Below are 17021 nucleotides of genomic sequence, written 5' to 3' on the forward strand. Positions count from 1 at the left end.
CAAGTACAATTAAATAAAATTGTGAGATATATCACAAGAGATTTGTAACTTGCATCAACACCGATTGTAAAATAACTTTTCAATATTAATAAATATAATCAATAAGGCATTGCAATAACAAGACTACGAACTGCTTTCTCTTCTTGATCTTTTATCTTTGTTGTTTGCTATTTCTGTATATTAATATAATAAATTAAACCATTTTTTCTTCAAGTGCACCCACAATGAGAGAAAAAGGTTAGGTTCTATTTATAATGCATCTTATAACTGTCAAGTTGATTTAGACCATTATACAATAATATGCAGGCTGTAAAGATTTTTGTGGATCTATAATAGGCGTTACATATCTTTTTTGAAGAACTTTCAGTAAAATATTATCAAAAAGACAAACCTCTCATTTGAAATTAAGGAAAGTCATTGATATTTTTAAAACAGGATTTAGATACACTTTTAAAAATAAACCAGATGCTTCGCAGGGCGTAGCTTTATACGACTGCAGAGGTTGAACCCTGAACAGTTGGGGCAAGTATGGACACAACATTCAAGCTGGATTCAGCTCTAAATTTGGATTGTGATTAAATAGTTGACACAGCATAGGTTTCTGACACAGAATGAATGTGTTCTAATGAACTTAAAAATTTTGTTTTCTCTAAGAGCAATTCACTATGCTGTTCAATATTAATCCTCTCAAAATAATGTTTGAAGAAATTTTCTTTTTATTTATGAAATTTCAAATGAGAAAAATTGAACCCAATTTTTTAATCACATCCCCCTTTCCCTTATTCCAAAACTAATCTCAATTAAAATATTCTAATGGAGTTTGCAACAATAACTACTCATTTAAATACATCATAAAATAAACTAAATAAAATGTAAAAAAACTGCTTGTTATCACTTAATGGTAAAGATTATTTAAATTTATCAGTTGGTAGTAAAAAGTGAATATACATTGTATATTGTATATAACAAAGATTTAAGTTGATTCTGGACAAAGAAAGATAACTCCAATCAAAAAAAAATTTTGCAATAAGATATTTCTTGCTTACTATTTTGGACAAAGAAAGATAACTCTAATTGAAAAAAAATTTGCTATTTCACAATATTGTGAAATTAGATATTTCTTGCCATTGCACAATACTGTGCAATTGAAAAGACTTGCTATTCCACAATACTTAATATAATAATTTTAGATCCTGATTTGGACCAACTTGAAAACTGGGCCCATAATCAAAAATCTAAGTACATGTTTAGATTCAGCATATCAAAGAGGCCCAAGAATTTAATTTTTGATAAAATCAAACTTAGTTTAATTTTGGACTCTTTGGACCTTAATGTAGGCCAATTTGAAAACGGGACCAAAAATGAAGAATCTACATACACAGTTAGATTTGGCATATCAAAGAACCCCATTTATTCAATTTTTGATGAAATCAAAAAAGTTTAATTTTGGACCCCGATTTGGGCCAACTTGAAAACTGGGCCAATAATAAAAAATCTAAGTTCATTTTTAGATTCAGCATATCAAAGAACCCCAAGGATTCAATTTTTGTTAAAATCAAACTAAGTTTAATTTTGGACCCTTTGGACCTTAATGTAGACCAATTTTGGACCCTTTGGGCCCCTTTTTCCTAAACTGTTGGGACCAAAACTCCCAAAATCAATACCAACTTTCCTTTTATGGTCATCAACCTTGTGTTTAAATTTCATAGATTTCTATTTACTTATACTAACGTTATGGTGCAAAAACCAAGAAAAATGCTTATTTGGGTCCCTTTTTGGCCCCTAATTCCTAAACTGTTGGGACCTAAACTCCCAAAATCAATACCAATCTTCCTTTTGTGGTCATTAACATTATGTTTAAATTTCATTGATTTCTATTTACTTAAACTAAAGTTATTGTGCGGAAACCCAGAATAATGCTTATTTGGGCCCTTTTTTGGCCCCTAATTCCTAAATTGTTAAAACCAAAACTCCCAAAATCAATCCCAACCTTTCTTTTGTGGTCATCAACCTTGTGTCAAAATTTCATAGATTTCTATTAACTTAAACTAAAGTTATAGTGCGAAAACCAAGAAAATGCTTATTTGGGCCCTTTTTGGCCCCTAATTCCTAAAATGTTGGGACCAAAACTCCCAAAATCAATACCAACCTTCCTTTTATGGTCATGAACCTTGTGTTAAAATTTCATAGATTTCTATTCACTTTTACTAAAGTTAGAGTGCGAAAACTAAAAGTATTCGGACGACGACGACGACAACGACGACGACGCAGACGACGACGCCAACGTGATAGCAATATACGACGAAATTTTTTTCAAAATTTGCGGTCGTATAAAAATCATAAAATAACAAAAACTTGATTTTACATAATTATATACTTGCAAGAAATAGTGCTGAGTGACTTTTAAAATAAAAACTTACGTTCTGCACATGATTATTTAAAAGTCATTTATCTAACTTTGCTAAAATGATTGTTAAAAGGACTTTTTAACTTTTTTGGATTCGAGTGTCACTGATGAGTCTTTTGTAGACAAAACGCGTGTCTGGGGTATATACTAAATTTAGTCCTGGTATCTATGATGAGTTTATTTGCATGATGCCACAATAACGTTTTCGATAGGATATTTTCTTTATTTACTTCTTAACTTCTATGTAGACATAGGTACCTGATTCAGTAAACATAAGAAATAGAAAACATCACCACCAAAAATTGGAAGGATAACATCTTTCAGGCATACATGGTTAAATAAATTATAAGTTCAAATTTGAAACGTCATCTCAATACCTGGTTGGCTTTTGGAAGGCACTCTAAAATGCTAAGCATTAATTTGGCACTTCCATCTGGGTCGCTTGGCAACCGGACGCTGAGAGCATCAAGTAACATCTGATATAAAGCATTCGTGAAAAGTGGTTCAGGCAATTCACGGAGGTAGTCTTTCAAAACACCTGTAAAACAAATAGTCAGATAAGTACAAACCATTATAAATATTTGATGAAAAAAATTATTTAGAAATCGAGAGTCTTGTCTTCCAATTTGAGCACTTCTGCTTTCAATACAAAAAAAAGATAATTGATTAAGACTGAACGTTAGAGTACAGAGATAAGGAACTGAACATGTAAATGGTGAATTTAACATGTACATTTAGATATTGAATCCGGAATTTTCTAAATAAGGCATTCTTCTTCTTTTGTTTGATTGATTGTTGATAACTTGCATTTGAGGTCCTCTTCTGGTTGAATCATCAGAACATGTACACAAGTTGACATGTGTCGGATGTTTTTGTCTTTTAAATTGTAATACATAAATATTTCACAGTTACATAACTTACCTGTAACCACATGTATGTCAGATACATTTTCCGGAGAAAGATCAACAGCTTGAGCATTCTTCTCAAACACTTCTCTTAATTGGGCTTTTCTTCTAGCTGAAGCACACAATCTGTATATCCCCACTACATCAAGTCCACGTTTCTCTACTTCGTCAATGCACTTTCTAATTACCATAGGTACATTCTGACCCTCTTGTTTGGTCACAGTTTCTAAATCTTTCCCAAATACACCATTTTTCCGCATAGACGGTAGTCGCTGCAAGGAAACTGATGGTTCATGATATAATAAGGTGGTATATAACAGGCCCTTTGGTTCCATTTTTAATGCTATACATTTTTTCTTCCCATTTTCGAGAATTGATGGAAGTAAAACGGTGCCATGAAAGCAAAGTCTGTGTTTAAAATTAGGATCCCAATTGTAAATTAGAAATGACACTTCTTTAGAATCTTCAAGTTCGACATCGAAAGCCTCATCCCAATCGAAATTTACAGCACCAGTTCTGATCATTGTTCGTGCTTTATTCACAGAATCAATAGATACAACACAGTATAAATCCCTAAGAGTCATTTTTGTTGATTTTAGCCCTTGTCCTGAGAGAATATGAATACTAAGAATACCATCTTGACCCGTTTTCTTTGACAATTCTAATCGCCTCCTTAAATCTGGACGATAAAATTCGAACTCACTGTAAGAGATTTGTAATGGCTTCCTAGAAAGTTGAAGATCTTTGAACCTTGACGTTGAGCGAGATATATGTTGACCATCAGTGTCTATAAACTTGGTCCTATCAGAAGCAGACGAGGTAGATGCTGATGAAGGAATCCCTACCCTAGACATTGTATGGATTGAAGGGGGGACATACTTTGACTCTTGATATGAAGTTGAAAGCTCTTTTCCCATATCGGAATGATATGTTCTACTCCTTTGAGCTGAATCTGCACTTCTATTACGGGTCATTTTCATTTGTCCCGGGGTTTGTGTTGATGCTGCCTTTTGAATAGATATTGGGGATGATGGCTTCCCGCCTAAAATTCTTGAAGATCCTATGTATGCATATTCGTCTGATGAGTAATCAACGTTCCGTGGAGATGGTGCTGTCAAACCTGAGAAGAAAATTGCAGTTCTTGAAAATTATGTCCAAACCTTGTGTAAAGATAATTCTTAAATAATACGACGTGTAATTTTATTAAAGCGTAGCTCACAGACTACAGAGGGAATTGCAAAAAAATTACTACTGCAAAAAAAAAAATCTAACAAAAACTGTTTGATCAAGAGGATTCTACCGTCCCGTATATTTACTTACATACGTTAAAACATGATCAATGAAATTTTCAGTGTCTATTGGATTTGGATATTTTTTAATGAAATGTGAACGAGTGGAGATATACAAATTTAGCTAATTGAACATGACACTTGAAGGGATCATATGAACAATCTGACCTTTCGTTTGGTATGGTCCTTTTAGGAGACCATAAAACATAGAACAATGCCTACCATTGAGATTAATAACCATAATTTGAGAAGTTTAGACCGAAACCCTAATCAGGATTATGAGAATTAAAATAATAGGGCATTGATAATTAGAGGCAGGTTTAGATAGAGAAGGGAGATATATTTAAAGGGACGATAACCGTTTTCTTGTTACTTTTCTAGATCCTACTTTATTAGATTACCTGTTCTCGTTGCATTATTAATTTACTTTTTTTGCGTGCCATTAAGGCATTGTGAAGAAAAAAATTTCAAGACAAGTAATTGGAAAAAAAGAAAAGGATGTCACAATAGTAGTTAAAACACGTCTTTTTAACAATACCATTGTATCGGCTGTTCGGGATTTGTAAATATTGTATATATATATCAATATCTATATAGAATATAAATGCAAATGCGATAAGAAAGTCTCATGGTAATTAATTACAGAGTTTGGGAATGTCAATTCGAATATTCACTTTTCAACTAACGAGGCAACTTAAACCGTATATGCTTTTATAAAAACCATTAGTCTGGACAAACTCTGTGAACCTGGTTGCCTATAGAATGACGCATCTATTGATAGTTACATATAGTGGAGCGGCGAATGTTGAAAAAGTCGCTTAGATTTTAAATTACCTAAATACCTCATGGAATTTTAAAGTCCTAAAATGTTTATCGATTATTCAGCTTTAGAAAAATATTTGTCATCAATATCAAATGTGGTACAAATGACGTTAAAAATAGCCTTTAATGACGTTACCCAACTTGCATCGAATACCCCATTGCCGATTCGGTAGTCAAATTTCACAACAAACCCGTTCTAAAAAATAATTTTTGAATGAAATTGGTAAATATAGTTATTCGTGAACTTCATACAATGTAAGGGCATTTCCAAATAGCCCTAAATTTAATGCTTAATGCATCTGAAAATGGTTGAAAATAAGACTGTAAATATCATCGTTTTTCATCTAGCATTATTTGCACGTGCAGTATAGGTGTATTTTAAAGGCACAACAATGAAGCCGCCGTATAATACTTCAATCGACCCGATTTACTTTTTGAAGTTAATTCCTAATAATATAAATATTTGACTAAATATCTGCTTTTTATCCAGATTTCAAGTCCGAATATTTGTCACAGATTTACCGACATTGTTTTGGTTTCTAGTTATAGCACACATTCAGCGATTTAGCGAAGGTCATTTGTAGTCATTTTTAAGCTTATTTCTTGTTCATTTTATAATTTCCAAACTCTTGTGATTAATTTATGTTGTTTGGTATTGTTGTATACTCGTTTTTGTTGAATTGAACTGGGAAAGTGAATTTCATTTTAGGGTTCGTTTGGTTTTCAGGTGTGTTTGATTTTTTTTTTTTTTTATTCAATCACATGGACAATTTAACAATCTCGTTAAAACTGGTCCCGCTAGATGCCAAAAAAAAGGAAAGTGGAAGTTTGTGTTGACAAATGCATTATCTTCGATTTTTTTGGAATCGGTTAAAAGTCGGTATCCAACCTCTTTAGGACAAAACCAAGCCTTTTCGGTAATCTTGTAGCCTTAGGCCACCTTACGGCCTTCAACAATGAGCAAAGCCCATATGGCCATACCGCAGTCAGCTATAAAAGGCCCCGATAAGACAGTGTAAAACAATTCAAACAAAAAGCTTTCGGTATGTGAATTCGTATATAAGCATCACGTACTACGTACAATGTGGCAAAGCAAAGTTTGGTTGTCGGCAAATCTAGCCAACCGAAGTAATGGCTCCCCATGTGCCTTTGTTGGAAAAACTGCGCATGACAAGTTAGAGCCAGTTTTCTTTGAGGGACAAATGGCATCGGACTACATGTATCTACAAGATCCAATAAGTTCATGTAAGGGGGAAAACATGCTAGGCAGCACGTGTTTGCAAGGAGCATGGTCTCCCTTGCACTGATTTATGTTTTTTTGTCAAAATGTAGGTAGTTGTAATGAAATACCAAGAAAATAGTTATTGTTATATTTGGTAACTTTATTTTAATTTGCTATAATGTTTTCGACGTTTCATTTGGTATGAAAATAAACTCAACATAGATACCATAACGGTCATGTCTCAATTTTAGGAATTTGTTCTACAACACGCTTGCACTAATTGAGTAATATATCAAACTCCAATAACTATATTAAATAAAAAGGTATCTTGTATTGAGATAGTTTGAATTCATTTTAAGAAAACTCAGTGACACGTCGAATCCTTGAAAACTGAAACGAATTTTGTCATGGCTGCATATTTGGTTTGATCTATTAGCTATGCATTTCAGATACTCTTTGAAAACTTTTTAACTATTAAAGTATTCAAGAAACGCTATTCTTCGATGTCAATTATCAATGTTAATATGTTCCTGTTTTTCATTAGGCATTACAATTTGTATGTACCATGGACTACCTTAAAGAAAAAGTTAAATAAAACGTTGTTCTGACGTCATGTGCAAATATGAAAAAGATTTTGTATGAACTAACGTTTTTCTACATAATACTACTCGTATAATTTATTGAATAGATTATTTATTTTGAAAAATATCAATGGTATTGTTTCTTTAGATGAAAGTAGGATTTTTTTAAGTGATGACCTTTCACCTTGATTTTCGAAATTATTGTACCATATTTGATATTGACGACAAATATTTTCAAAAAGTAGAGGATTTCAGGTTTCCAATGAGCTATTAAAATCCCATGAGGTGTTTAGGTAATTTAAATTTCTAAAATTGTCGACTCCGCCGCTCCACTAATACGTGGTATTTATATAATAATATTTTTCCACAATAAATATGGACTAAATGTTATGAACCAAACACATTTTTTTTTTAAATTTGAGACCTGGCATTAGTGAAATGTGTGATTTTGTAAACCTTTACACAACTGTGTTATCTCAAAATATGTTATTAATGCAGAGAAGTTAGAGTGGTGCTGGAAATACAAGGGGTGCTAATCCTTCAAAGTTTGATTGATTGATTGTTGGTGTTTTAACGCCTCTTTTAAACGCCCCCTTTAGGCTATTTCGTGGCGGCCAGTTTTTATTGGAGGAGGAAGTCGGAGTGCCCGGAGATAAACACCGACATTCGAAAGGAAAACTGACAATCTTAGTCATTAAGATTAAGAGTCGAGTGCACCCACACGAGCGTGGTTCCAACTCACATCCTGTGTTGAATGGCTAGTGATTATAGTAGTAGAACTACTTGGCCACTGAGGCCCCTTTCAGACTTTGAAGAAGCACGCTCCTTATAATTGTAGTGATATATATATATACATGGATATAAAGTATTTTGTTATATAGATTAGACCGTTGGTTTCCCGTTTGAATGGTTTTACACTAGTATTTTTTGGGCCCTTTATAGCTTGTTGTTCGTTGTGAGCCAAGTCTCCGTGTTGAAGACCGTACATTGACCTATAATGGTTTACTTTTTTTTTTAAAATTATTATTTGGATGGAGAGTTGTCTCATTAGCATTCACAGCACATATTCCTATATCTATATAAATAAACTCATCATAGATACCAGGATTAAATTTAGTATATACGCCAGGCGCGCGTTTCGTCTACAAAAGACTCATCAGTGACGCTCGAATCCAAAAAAGTTAAAAAGGCCAATTAAAGTACGTAGTTGAAGAGCATATTATGTTCCGTAGTTGAAGAGCATATTATATTATGACCATATTAAAGTGCATGAGTAATACATGCACTCGTTTAATTTTCAAATAATTGAAACTCAGAGAGTCAATTTACTTTATTGTTAATTTAAATGTCCGCAAACTTTAACAAAATTATTTTGTTGAAACAAGAGATTCTTAATGGCTTTACTCGTGTTAAAGTTGAGAGTATCTGCTATTGATCTTAATGGCTGTATGTATAGAAATTCCAGTCTTTTCTTATCAATTACGACAACATTACTGCCAAGACGACGGAAGATGTGAATCCTGGAAATGTGACGGATTATACGATCAGGTATTATAGATGATGATGACTATATCCGCCATTAAACGGACAATTCTCATACTCGTTTGTAGCAGTTTTTATAGACAATCTTGTAAAGCTATCCAGAGCTTTTATGTATTGATTTCACGTCATCAATAAATCTGTTTTGTATCATAAAACGACGTGCAAGGTTAACATTTCTGCTATAACTTCTTGCGTGTTTTACTGTGTGAAAAACAGGTTAAACTCTTTTTATAGTTTGGCATGTTAGCCATACATGCCATATGCATGTTAGCTGTCGGGAAAAGATAACACAATGCTAGTTTTAATCCAACATTGTCCAAATGACTGCATCATAGATATACTTGCTCTTAAATTAGTTATAGTGGGAAAAAAGAGTAATTGGTTTCCATATAACTTCGGGTCATTAATTCTTAATTTGTATACATTAGTAATCTTAGGATTTGGTGGGGTTCGTGTTGGTTATGCTTTATTTGGTATATATACATGTATATAGTGTTTTGAGGACTCTGTTTATTTGCCTTTTTATTGTCATTTTCTCTTCGACTTTAAAGTTTTGAATGATCATTTTGGAATCTTCAGTTACGTTTTCTATAATATTACAGTAGTCCAACAAGTGGTTTAGCACCAGAAATGTACAAGACTTATTGGGTATTGATGAGAGATAATTACATGTAATACAATATGCAAGAGAAATTTTGTTCCGAAACAACAGAAATAGAAAATGCAGTTTTCTTTAAGTGTTATTGTTCTTTTAACCCAAAAATATTAAGCTTAAAATGTATATATAATTATAATAAAACGGCTTCCATCATGCCGTAAGCTTATTTCTAGCTTTGCAGTATGCAGGGAGACGGTTGATATGATGGATCTAAAGCACTTGTACGGCTTAAAGGAGATTCCAGGCATTTCAATAATGACATCTTCTATAGAAGTGATCGATATTTTCTCAAATTAGTGGAGGTTTGCGTGTCATTGAATGAGATTAATATCTAAAGCGTCAAAAATACATTTAAGTTTGAGTCAAATTTAATATCAATAGCACCAGTATCGAACTACCCTCAAACTGATAATTAAAAAAATGAGAAGCAAATTTGGTTAGACTTGCAGAACTAAGCAATGTTTATCAATATGTTGTACATGTTGTATTATCTGCCATTAAAGCAATTCTACAATTACCAAATAAATTTTAACTTAGGTTAATACGTGATCTATTGGTCCCAGGTGTTAGTCATTCTAAAATGACCTTTCGAGAAAAACGTGACCTTTCAGTTCATCGCCGTTTCCTTAATGTTTTAGGCATCGTTATAGGAAAAGATCGAAGATTAAATGTGTCATAGTATCAATAAAGAAATAACCATTAAGTATAGGACTTAGTGTCGTAGTATATTGATCTATAGGAAACTCTAGGAGATATATTGTTTTACGTTGTGAAATTTATCCGAGGCAGAAAATGAGGAGAATCTATAGTTAGACCACATATATGTTTAGAAAAGGTTCAAAACGTTATCGTTGAAACCAAAAAATTTAATGTGATAATTTAACAGGTAGTGATTTGATGTCAGACACAAACCGGTGTACCGACAGTGGGAGACAAAGCGGGTTGCCGGCTGACTACTAAACGGTAGTGAAACACTCTCGATGTATTAACATGATTAATATTAGTACATGTATATGTTTCTATTGTCATCGATCTTTAATGGTGACATCGTGATCGAATAACAACCAATCCACTTTCAGATATTTCATTGTCATTAGATCTAGACTAAATGTACATATATTTATATAGTTCAGTGTAACAATAACAAAAAAATAAAATTTATAATCCATCAGAGACTTGTAAGAAATAACATGTCTCTGATATCTTGTTTGTTTTTTAAAAGTCGTAATATATAATTATTTTCTAAATATTCAAAAAGTAAAATCACAAAAATACTGAACTTAGAGGAAAATCAATTCGGAAAGTCCTTAATCACATGGCAAAATCAAATAACTAAACGCATCAAAAACGAATGGACAAGAACTGTCATATTCCTGACTTGGTACAGGCATTTTCAAATGTATGTTTTATTAACATGATTAACTGTACATAGTTTCATTGAATATTAAACACAGATCGTAATATAATGTCCTCTAGCATCATGTCTGCATGGTAAAAATCATCAGACTCCTGTAAATTTGTCAAACCATTTATTTAACTCTCTCGTCAGACCAATATTGACTTATAACAGTGAAATATGGTATATGGATGCATACTCATCCTTTTATAAAGCTTCAATTAAAGGAGATAAAAATAACAAAAAAGTAGATACTCTAAATTTCATTGACAAAAGTCCACCTGATAAAGTACTAAATAAATTTAATAAGTTAACTTTAGGAGTAAAAAAATGCTCTTGCAATATAGCTGCTCGATCTGAATTAGGCAGCTACCCTATTGATTGCTTTATAAAAAGACAAACTCTTCTTTTTCATGATAGACTATTTAGGGAAGAAACTAGACCCTTACTAAAAGAGACACTAAATTTGGCAAAAACTTTACATAATGCAGGTATTTATTCTTGGTACTCCTATGTAAATCATGTCAGAAGTCAAAATGATTTAGAAATTGTTAACCAAAATAAGGATAAAAATAATAGGCTTATATACAAACAAAATCTAGAAAACTCCTATGAAAATTTATATAATGATAAAATATTAAATTTACAAGAGAATAGCAAACTCCAACTTTTTAAAAAAATAAAGAAAAGCTATAACTTTGAACCATACCTACTTTCTCAAAACTTTGAATATAGACAACTAATTTCTAAATTTCGAATAAGTGACCACTGCTTATTAATAGAAACTGGAAGATACAGGAAAATTCCCAGAGATTTAAGACTATGTACACATTGTGATGTACTAGATGATGAGTTTCATTTCTTTTTTAAATGTAAAATAAATGAACAATTAAGAAAAGAATTTTTAAATGAAAATAAATATAATAACTTAAATGATATAGATAAATTAAAACATATTCTCAATCCTGAAACAAAACAGGACACTTGCAAATTAGGCTCCTTTTTAAAAAAGTCACTAAGACTGAGGGCAGGGAGTCCTTGATATAATTTGAATCTCATATATATATATATATATTGATTTAAAAAAAAAAGACAAATTATAGTTCAAAGTGTGTCCATTGTTTATTTTCATTGTTTTATGTAAACTGTATATTATGTATAATGTTTTAAGCCATTGGTCCATATGGGCGTAAAGTGCTTTTCAAATAAAGAATTAATGTAAATTCCGGTAAAAAAAGACCTCACTGAGAAATTGACATGGTCATTGTGTAATCTATGTAAATCATCGTAATTACATGCAACAGCTAATTTTCCTGCTTAAACTTCACAATTGTGATTTCAATGCTTTGAAGAAATTTTTTGATGACATGTTAAAGAAGTTGTGCAAATTTATCAAAACATTTACTTATTTAAGCATGTGTGTTTGTATACATGTATATACACTGATATATATATAATACAAATAAAAAAAATATTTTTGTATCCATTTTTGCATATTTTTTCAGAAGTTTAAATAGAAAGAGATAAATTGGTATTTAGCAAAATATAATCTACAACATGTACAAATAAGTCACTTAGCAAATGTCTTCAATTGAATCCATGCATAATGGTGACCTTCTGCTGTTGTTCGTTCTATGGATGGGTTGTTGTCTCTTTGACCTATTCCCCAATTCCATTCTCAATTTTATAAACATGATGAAGAAGTTGTTGGCTTTGAAAGACCATTTTTATCCATTTCAACATTTTTTGCAGAAACTAATTATAAACAGACAAATGTTTGAGAAATATCCTCAACATCAGATGGCCAAACAAAATATCTATAATCTAACAATGAGTTATGGAGAAGAACCAAACAACAGCCTACAACTCAGATAATAAGAACAAGGAAGTGGAACGGGGATACCCTCAGAAAAAAGACTCAAACATTGCCAAGCAAGCCTTTAGCCCTAGAATGGAACCCCCAAGGACATTGAAAAGGGGGGGGGGGGGGGGCAAAAAAACACCACGCACAAGGGACTAACAACTGAGCTGAGAAAAATTGGGGAGACCTGGAAAGAAACAAAACGAACAGTCATGGACAGGACAAAATGGAAAGAAACTGTAGTCGTGCCTTGGGACAAAGTGGATTAAGTAAAGTAAAGCAATAAATAGATACATGTAGAAACTGTTATAACTTATAGCAAATACATGTACATGTACATGTATGTTCAACATCAGCACACTTAGACCTACTATAAACAAGGCAACATGGTTAATAAAACTCCTCAATCATCAGGGGGAAAGTGTCAACTGACTCCTTAAAAGAGTTTTGTATGAACATGATGAATGATGATTTACTGATTCATTTTTTGCATATTTTCATAAACTATAGTACCCAGCAGATACATTCTATTTCTAGGGTAAAGTAGGTTTACATGTAATTTAGTTTTTCTGCACTTGATCCTCATTTTGTTCTGTTGTTTATACATGTACATGTATGTCCAATGGGCCACATGCTTTTCAGTGTAAGCCACGGCTCCATGCATGTTGAAGACTGTACTTTGATCTATAATGGTTTACTTTTATAAATTGTGACTTGGATGGAGAGTTGTCTCATTGGCACCCATACCACATCTTCTTATACATTGTATCTATGTAGCAGTAGATAGCAAAAATTATTAGCAACATAATATCTATTGTACAATTTATACATTGTGTGAGTCAACATGACTGATATATCATCTGTACTTTTAACAGCAAATAAAGAAAGCTAGACTTTTTCAACTGATTTTTATAGTTCATTCTTATGTTGCACTGTTATACCACTGTCCCAGGTTAGGGGAGGGTTGGTATCCCGCTAACATGTTTAACCCCGCCACATTATTTATGTATGTGCCTGTCCCAAGTCAGGAGCCTGTAATTCAGTGGTTGTCGTGTGTTTATGTGTTACATATTTGTTTTTCGTTCATTTTTTTACATAAATAAGGTCGTTAGTTTTCTCGTTTTAATTGTTTTACATTGTTTTATTGGGGCCTTTTATACATTTTGCTGACTATGCAGTATGGGCTTTGCTCATTGTTGAAGGCCGTACAATGACCTATAGTTGTTAATGTTTGTGTCATTTTGGTCTTTTGTGGATAGTTGTCTCATTGGCAATCATACCACTTCTTTTTTATAGAGTAATTATGTTACATGTACTAAGACATCAGGTTCAACAAATACAAGTACATGTACCTAGCTTGCCCTAAATTTTTTTCAGCAAGTACATACATGTACACTAAACACACATATTTTTTTGTTTTGCCCTATCAGGATTCATTCCATTGTTGTACAAAAATGTACCCCTAAATGAAGAAATCATAATTTTTCATCATTTTTTTTTATCTGTTTCCTACGTACTGTACATGTACATGTATCTTTAGAACTACATGCACCTGTACAAAAAAAATGTACAATTTATAAACTTGACGAAGCTACTTACAAAGTACATGATGTACTTTGTAAGTAGCTTTACCAAGTTTATATACTGTACATTTTTTTGTACATTAGTCGTGTAAAAGATTAGCAAGCTAACACAAGACTGCTGTTCCAGTTTCCATTCAACACAAAAATCCTTATATTTTTTTTGTTGAAATGCCAGTTGAAGGAAGTATTTGTACATTGTGCAATTACAATATTAGCCTTAATATTATAATAGCATTTGCATTTGCAGTCAAAAGCTTAAAATTATCATAATTAATTTATATGCAATGCAAAACATTAGTAATCAATTCATCATGTTCATCATTTGTGTTCATCATGTTCATTATACATTTGTACATGAAGTATGAGTATCACTGTACAAACGTACGTCTGGTAACCTAAAACTTCATTTAAGTCCATGTGTGGGACATATATATATGTAAGGTTCTGATGCTCAAATGTCTTCTATAGATACATTTTTTGTAACTACTGGGTACTAAGAGATTTGGTTTACTTTCATTAGCAGCATGCCTATTTATGTCATGTACATGTATGTAATTATTGGATTGAATAAATGCAATTTGTATAGAATACTGTAGTGATGTTAGATATTGTCTGTCTAACACATATTAAATCAATGTTGTAAAGAAATATTTGATTTGAAAATAACCTTTCACTTTATACTACAGGAGCTGTATGATGATTCATACTTTGTCAAGGAAAATCAATATAGTACCATTACCTGTTACATCTTTGCCAGACACTTGTCGTTGCAGTTTATTTTTTTCCTGCTGCAATTCCATCGAAAGAGTGTTAAATTTTCTCAGTAATTCTTCTAATTCAGAACTGCCACTATGACTAAATGGTAATTTAGGAACACAATAAATCGGATCATCATCACTACCACCGCCAGCATAAGTTTCATAGTCAGAAGCAAATCCTCTCATATCAGTTTGTCCTTTATGAGGTGTTGTAAAAACTAATTCTGAATCTGAGTTATAATATTCTGGAGACCTGCTGCGTTGTGATTTGTCATATTTCCCTTTTACGTGTATCATGTCTTTCAAACCCCCTTGAAATTTCCTTGCCGATTCTAATGTTTTTGAAGTAACCTCATGATAGTTAGGAAGCTGACCTCCTACATATATTTCAGAATCAGAATTTATATTTAATCCACTTTTGTTTAAAGATTTAGATGGTGACTTTGGAATTAATTTTCTAGGAAGACCACCGTCTGAGTACATATATTTTAAATATTCCTGATCACTGGCACTCCCATGTTGATTAGGTGATAGGTTTGGACTGTAATATGCACTGGCTTGGTCGTATGCACTATCAGATGCATATCCTCTGTATCCTACATAGTAATGTTTACTGTTAGAATCGATGCTTCTAGGTAAGGATCCATCACTAGAATTTTCACTATCTGCTTCATCTGAAAGTAATTTAGCCTCAGCTTTGTGGGGTGAAATAAAAATACTGGCATATTGTGATGAGGTAGGCCTATCATGTCGTCTCCGGGACTGTTGATGTTCGTGTTCTTGAGTAAATGGGTCCACCAGATTTGCAGCTTGTTCTGTTTCTTCAAGCGCTGTTTCAGATGATGAGCGTACTTTGTGAAGTACATTTACAATAGGTTTTGTTTCTTGTTCTGTGACTGCTAGAGAAGGACAAGAGTTGTTTTTCTTATGACACTTTCTAGTTCTGATTTTTAAAGTTAATTTCTTTGGAATTGACATAAGAATAACTACATCGTCAAGAGACATATTTGACACATCCTTTTTGTTTATTGTCAGAATTTCATCGCCAATATGTAATAATCCATTGCTATCTGCAACTGTTCCTGTCTGAATACGAGAAATAAAAACACCACCATTCCTATCCGTGCCATTTCCTTCCCTAATATAAAACCCTAAAGACTGACCAGGTCTCTTTTTTATTTCAACAGTTTGTATAGAATGTGAATTTTCCATCATTATGTTTTTTATACCCATATCAGGTGCTCCGGTAAAGCCTGTACCATTACTGGGGGAACTTTCACTACTTGCTTCATTCGTTGCTTGATCACCTTTGACATATGTGTCTGTTGTGGTATCTTGAGTGGTTTTTACTTTTTTTCTGTGTAGTGGTCGTTTTTCTTGTGTAGTCAGAAATCCATGTGCCATAGAATTTTCTTCCTCCTGAAATACGAAGTAAATAGTTTACTACTATTATCATCCATCGGGGAAACGACATGGATTAAATTAATAACATCTAACGAAATCAATAACAGGAAGTGATCATCAGTTGATGCATTATGTGATTTCACCGACTTGAAGAATTCCAATCAAGAGGAGGTAACACCGTTAGGAATGATTCATCGCCAAGTAAATCAATATTAGATTTTACATTGAACACGAATAAGGTATTAATTATTAACTGCTGGGGAATCGATTTTAGTGTAAAAAGCGACAATTTACTATGTTACATATTCATGGAAGTGTTGTTACAAAACTGCAGTTCGATAATCAATTTTCAAATTTGTTTGATTTTCTGTATTTTTAATTTATTTTCTGGTCAATTTTGTAAATACTGTTGTTGTCCAAGAAGTCTGCATTAAAATTGATATTTGTGCTTTCATTTAGTTACATACTCGCTTCAAAGATTAGTGTCTCAATTAGCAACCCAATTAAGGGTGTTTTCAACTAGGTCCGCGCCGATCTTACATATTGCATGGTGCTTTCTCTCAGGTTCGCGCTTTGCAGTTATAAATTGATAT

The 17021-nt window shown here is 32.6% G+C and overlaps 1 protein-coding gene across 1 annotated transcript in view; it reads right to left on the bottom strand.

Annotated features, from left to right (window-relative positions):
* Nucleotides 1–17021, bottom strand: part of LOC134715926 (rho GTPase-activating protein 100F-like) — a 50858-nt gene that overhangs the window by 5762 nt on the left and 28075 nt on the right. The window contains exons 2-4 of the mRNA XM_063578493.1: nucleotides 15006–16443; nucleotides 3329–4432; nucleotides 2785–2945 (exon numbers count right to left, since the gene is read on the bottom strand). Of these exons, the coding sequence (XP_063434563.1) occupies nucleotides 2785–2945; nucleotides 3329–4432; nucleotides 15006–16443 (2703 nt within the window). The remainder of the gene's footprint in view (nucleotides 1–2784; nucleotides 2946–3328; nucleotides 4433–15005; nucleotides 16444–17021) is intronic.

The sequence above is a fragment of the Mytilus trossulus genome, chromosome 1 (assembly GCF_036588685.1).
Source record: "Mytilus trossulus isolate FHL-02 chromosome 1, PNRI_Mtr1.1.1.hap1, whole genome shotgun sequence".
Taxonomy (NCBI): domain Eukaryota; kingdom Metazoa; phylum Mollusca; class Bivalvia; order Mytilida; family Mytilidae; genus Mytilus; species Mytilus trossulus.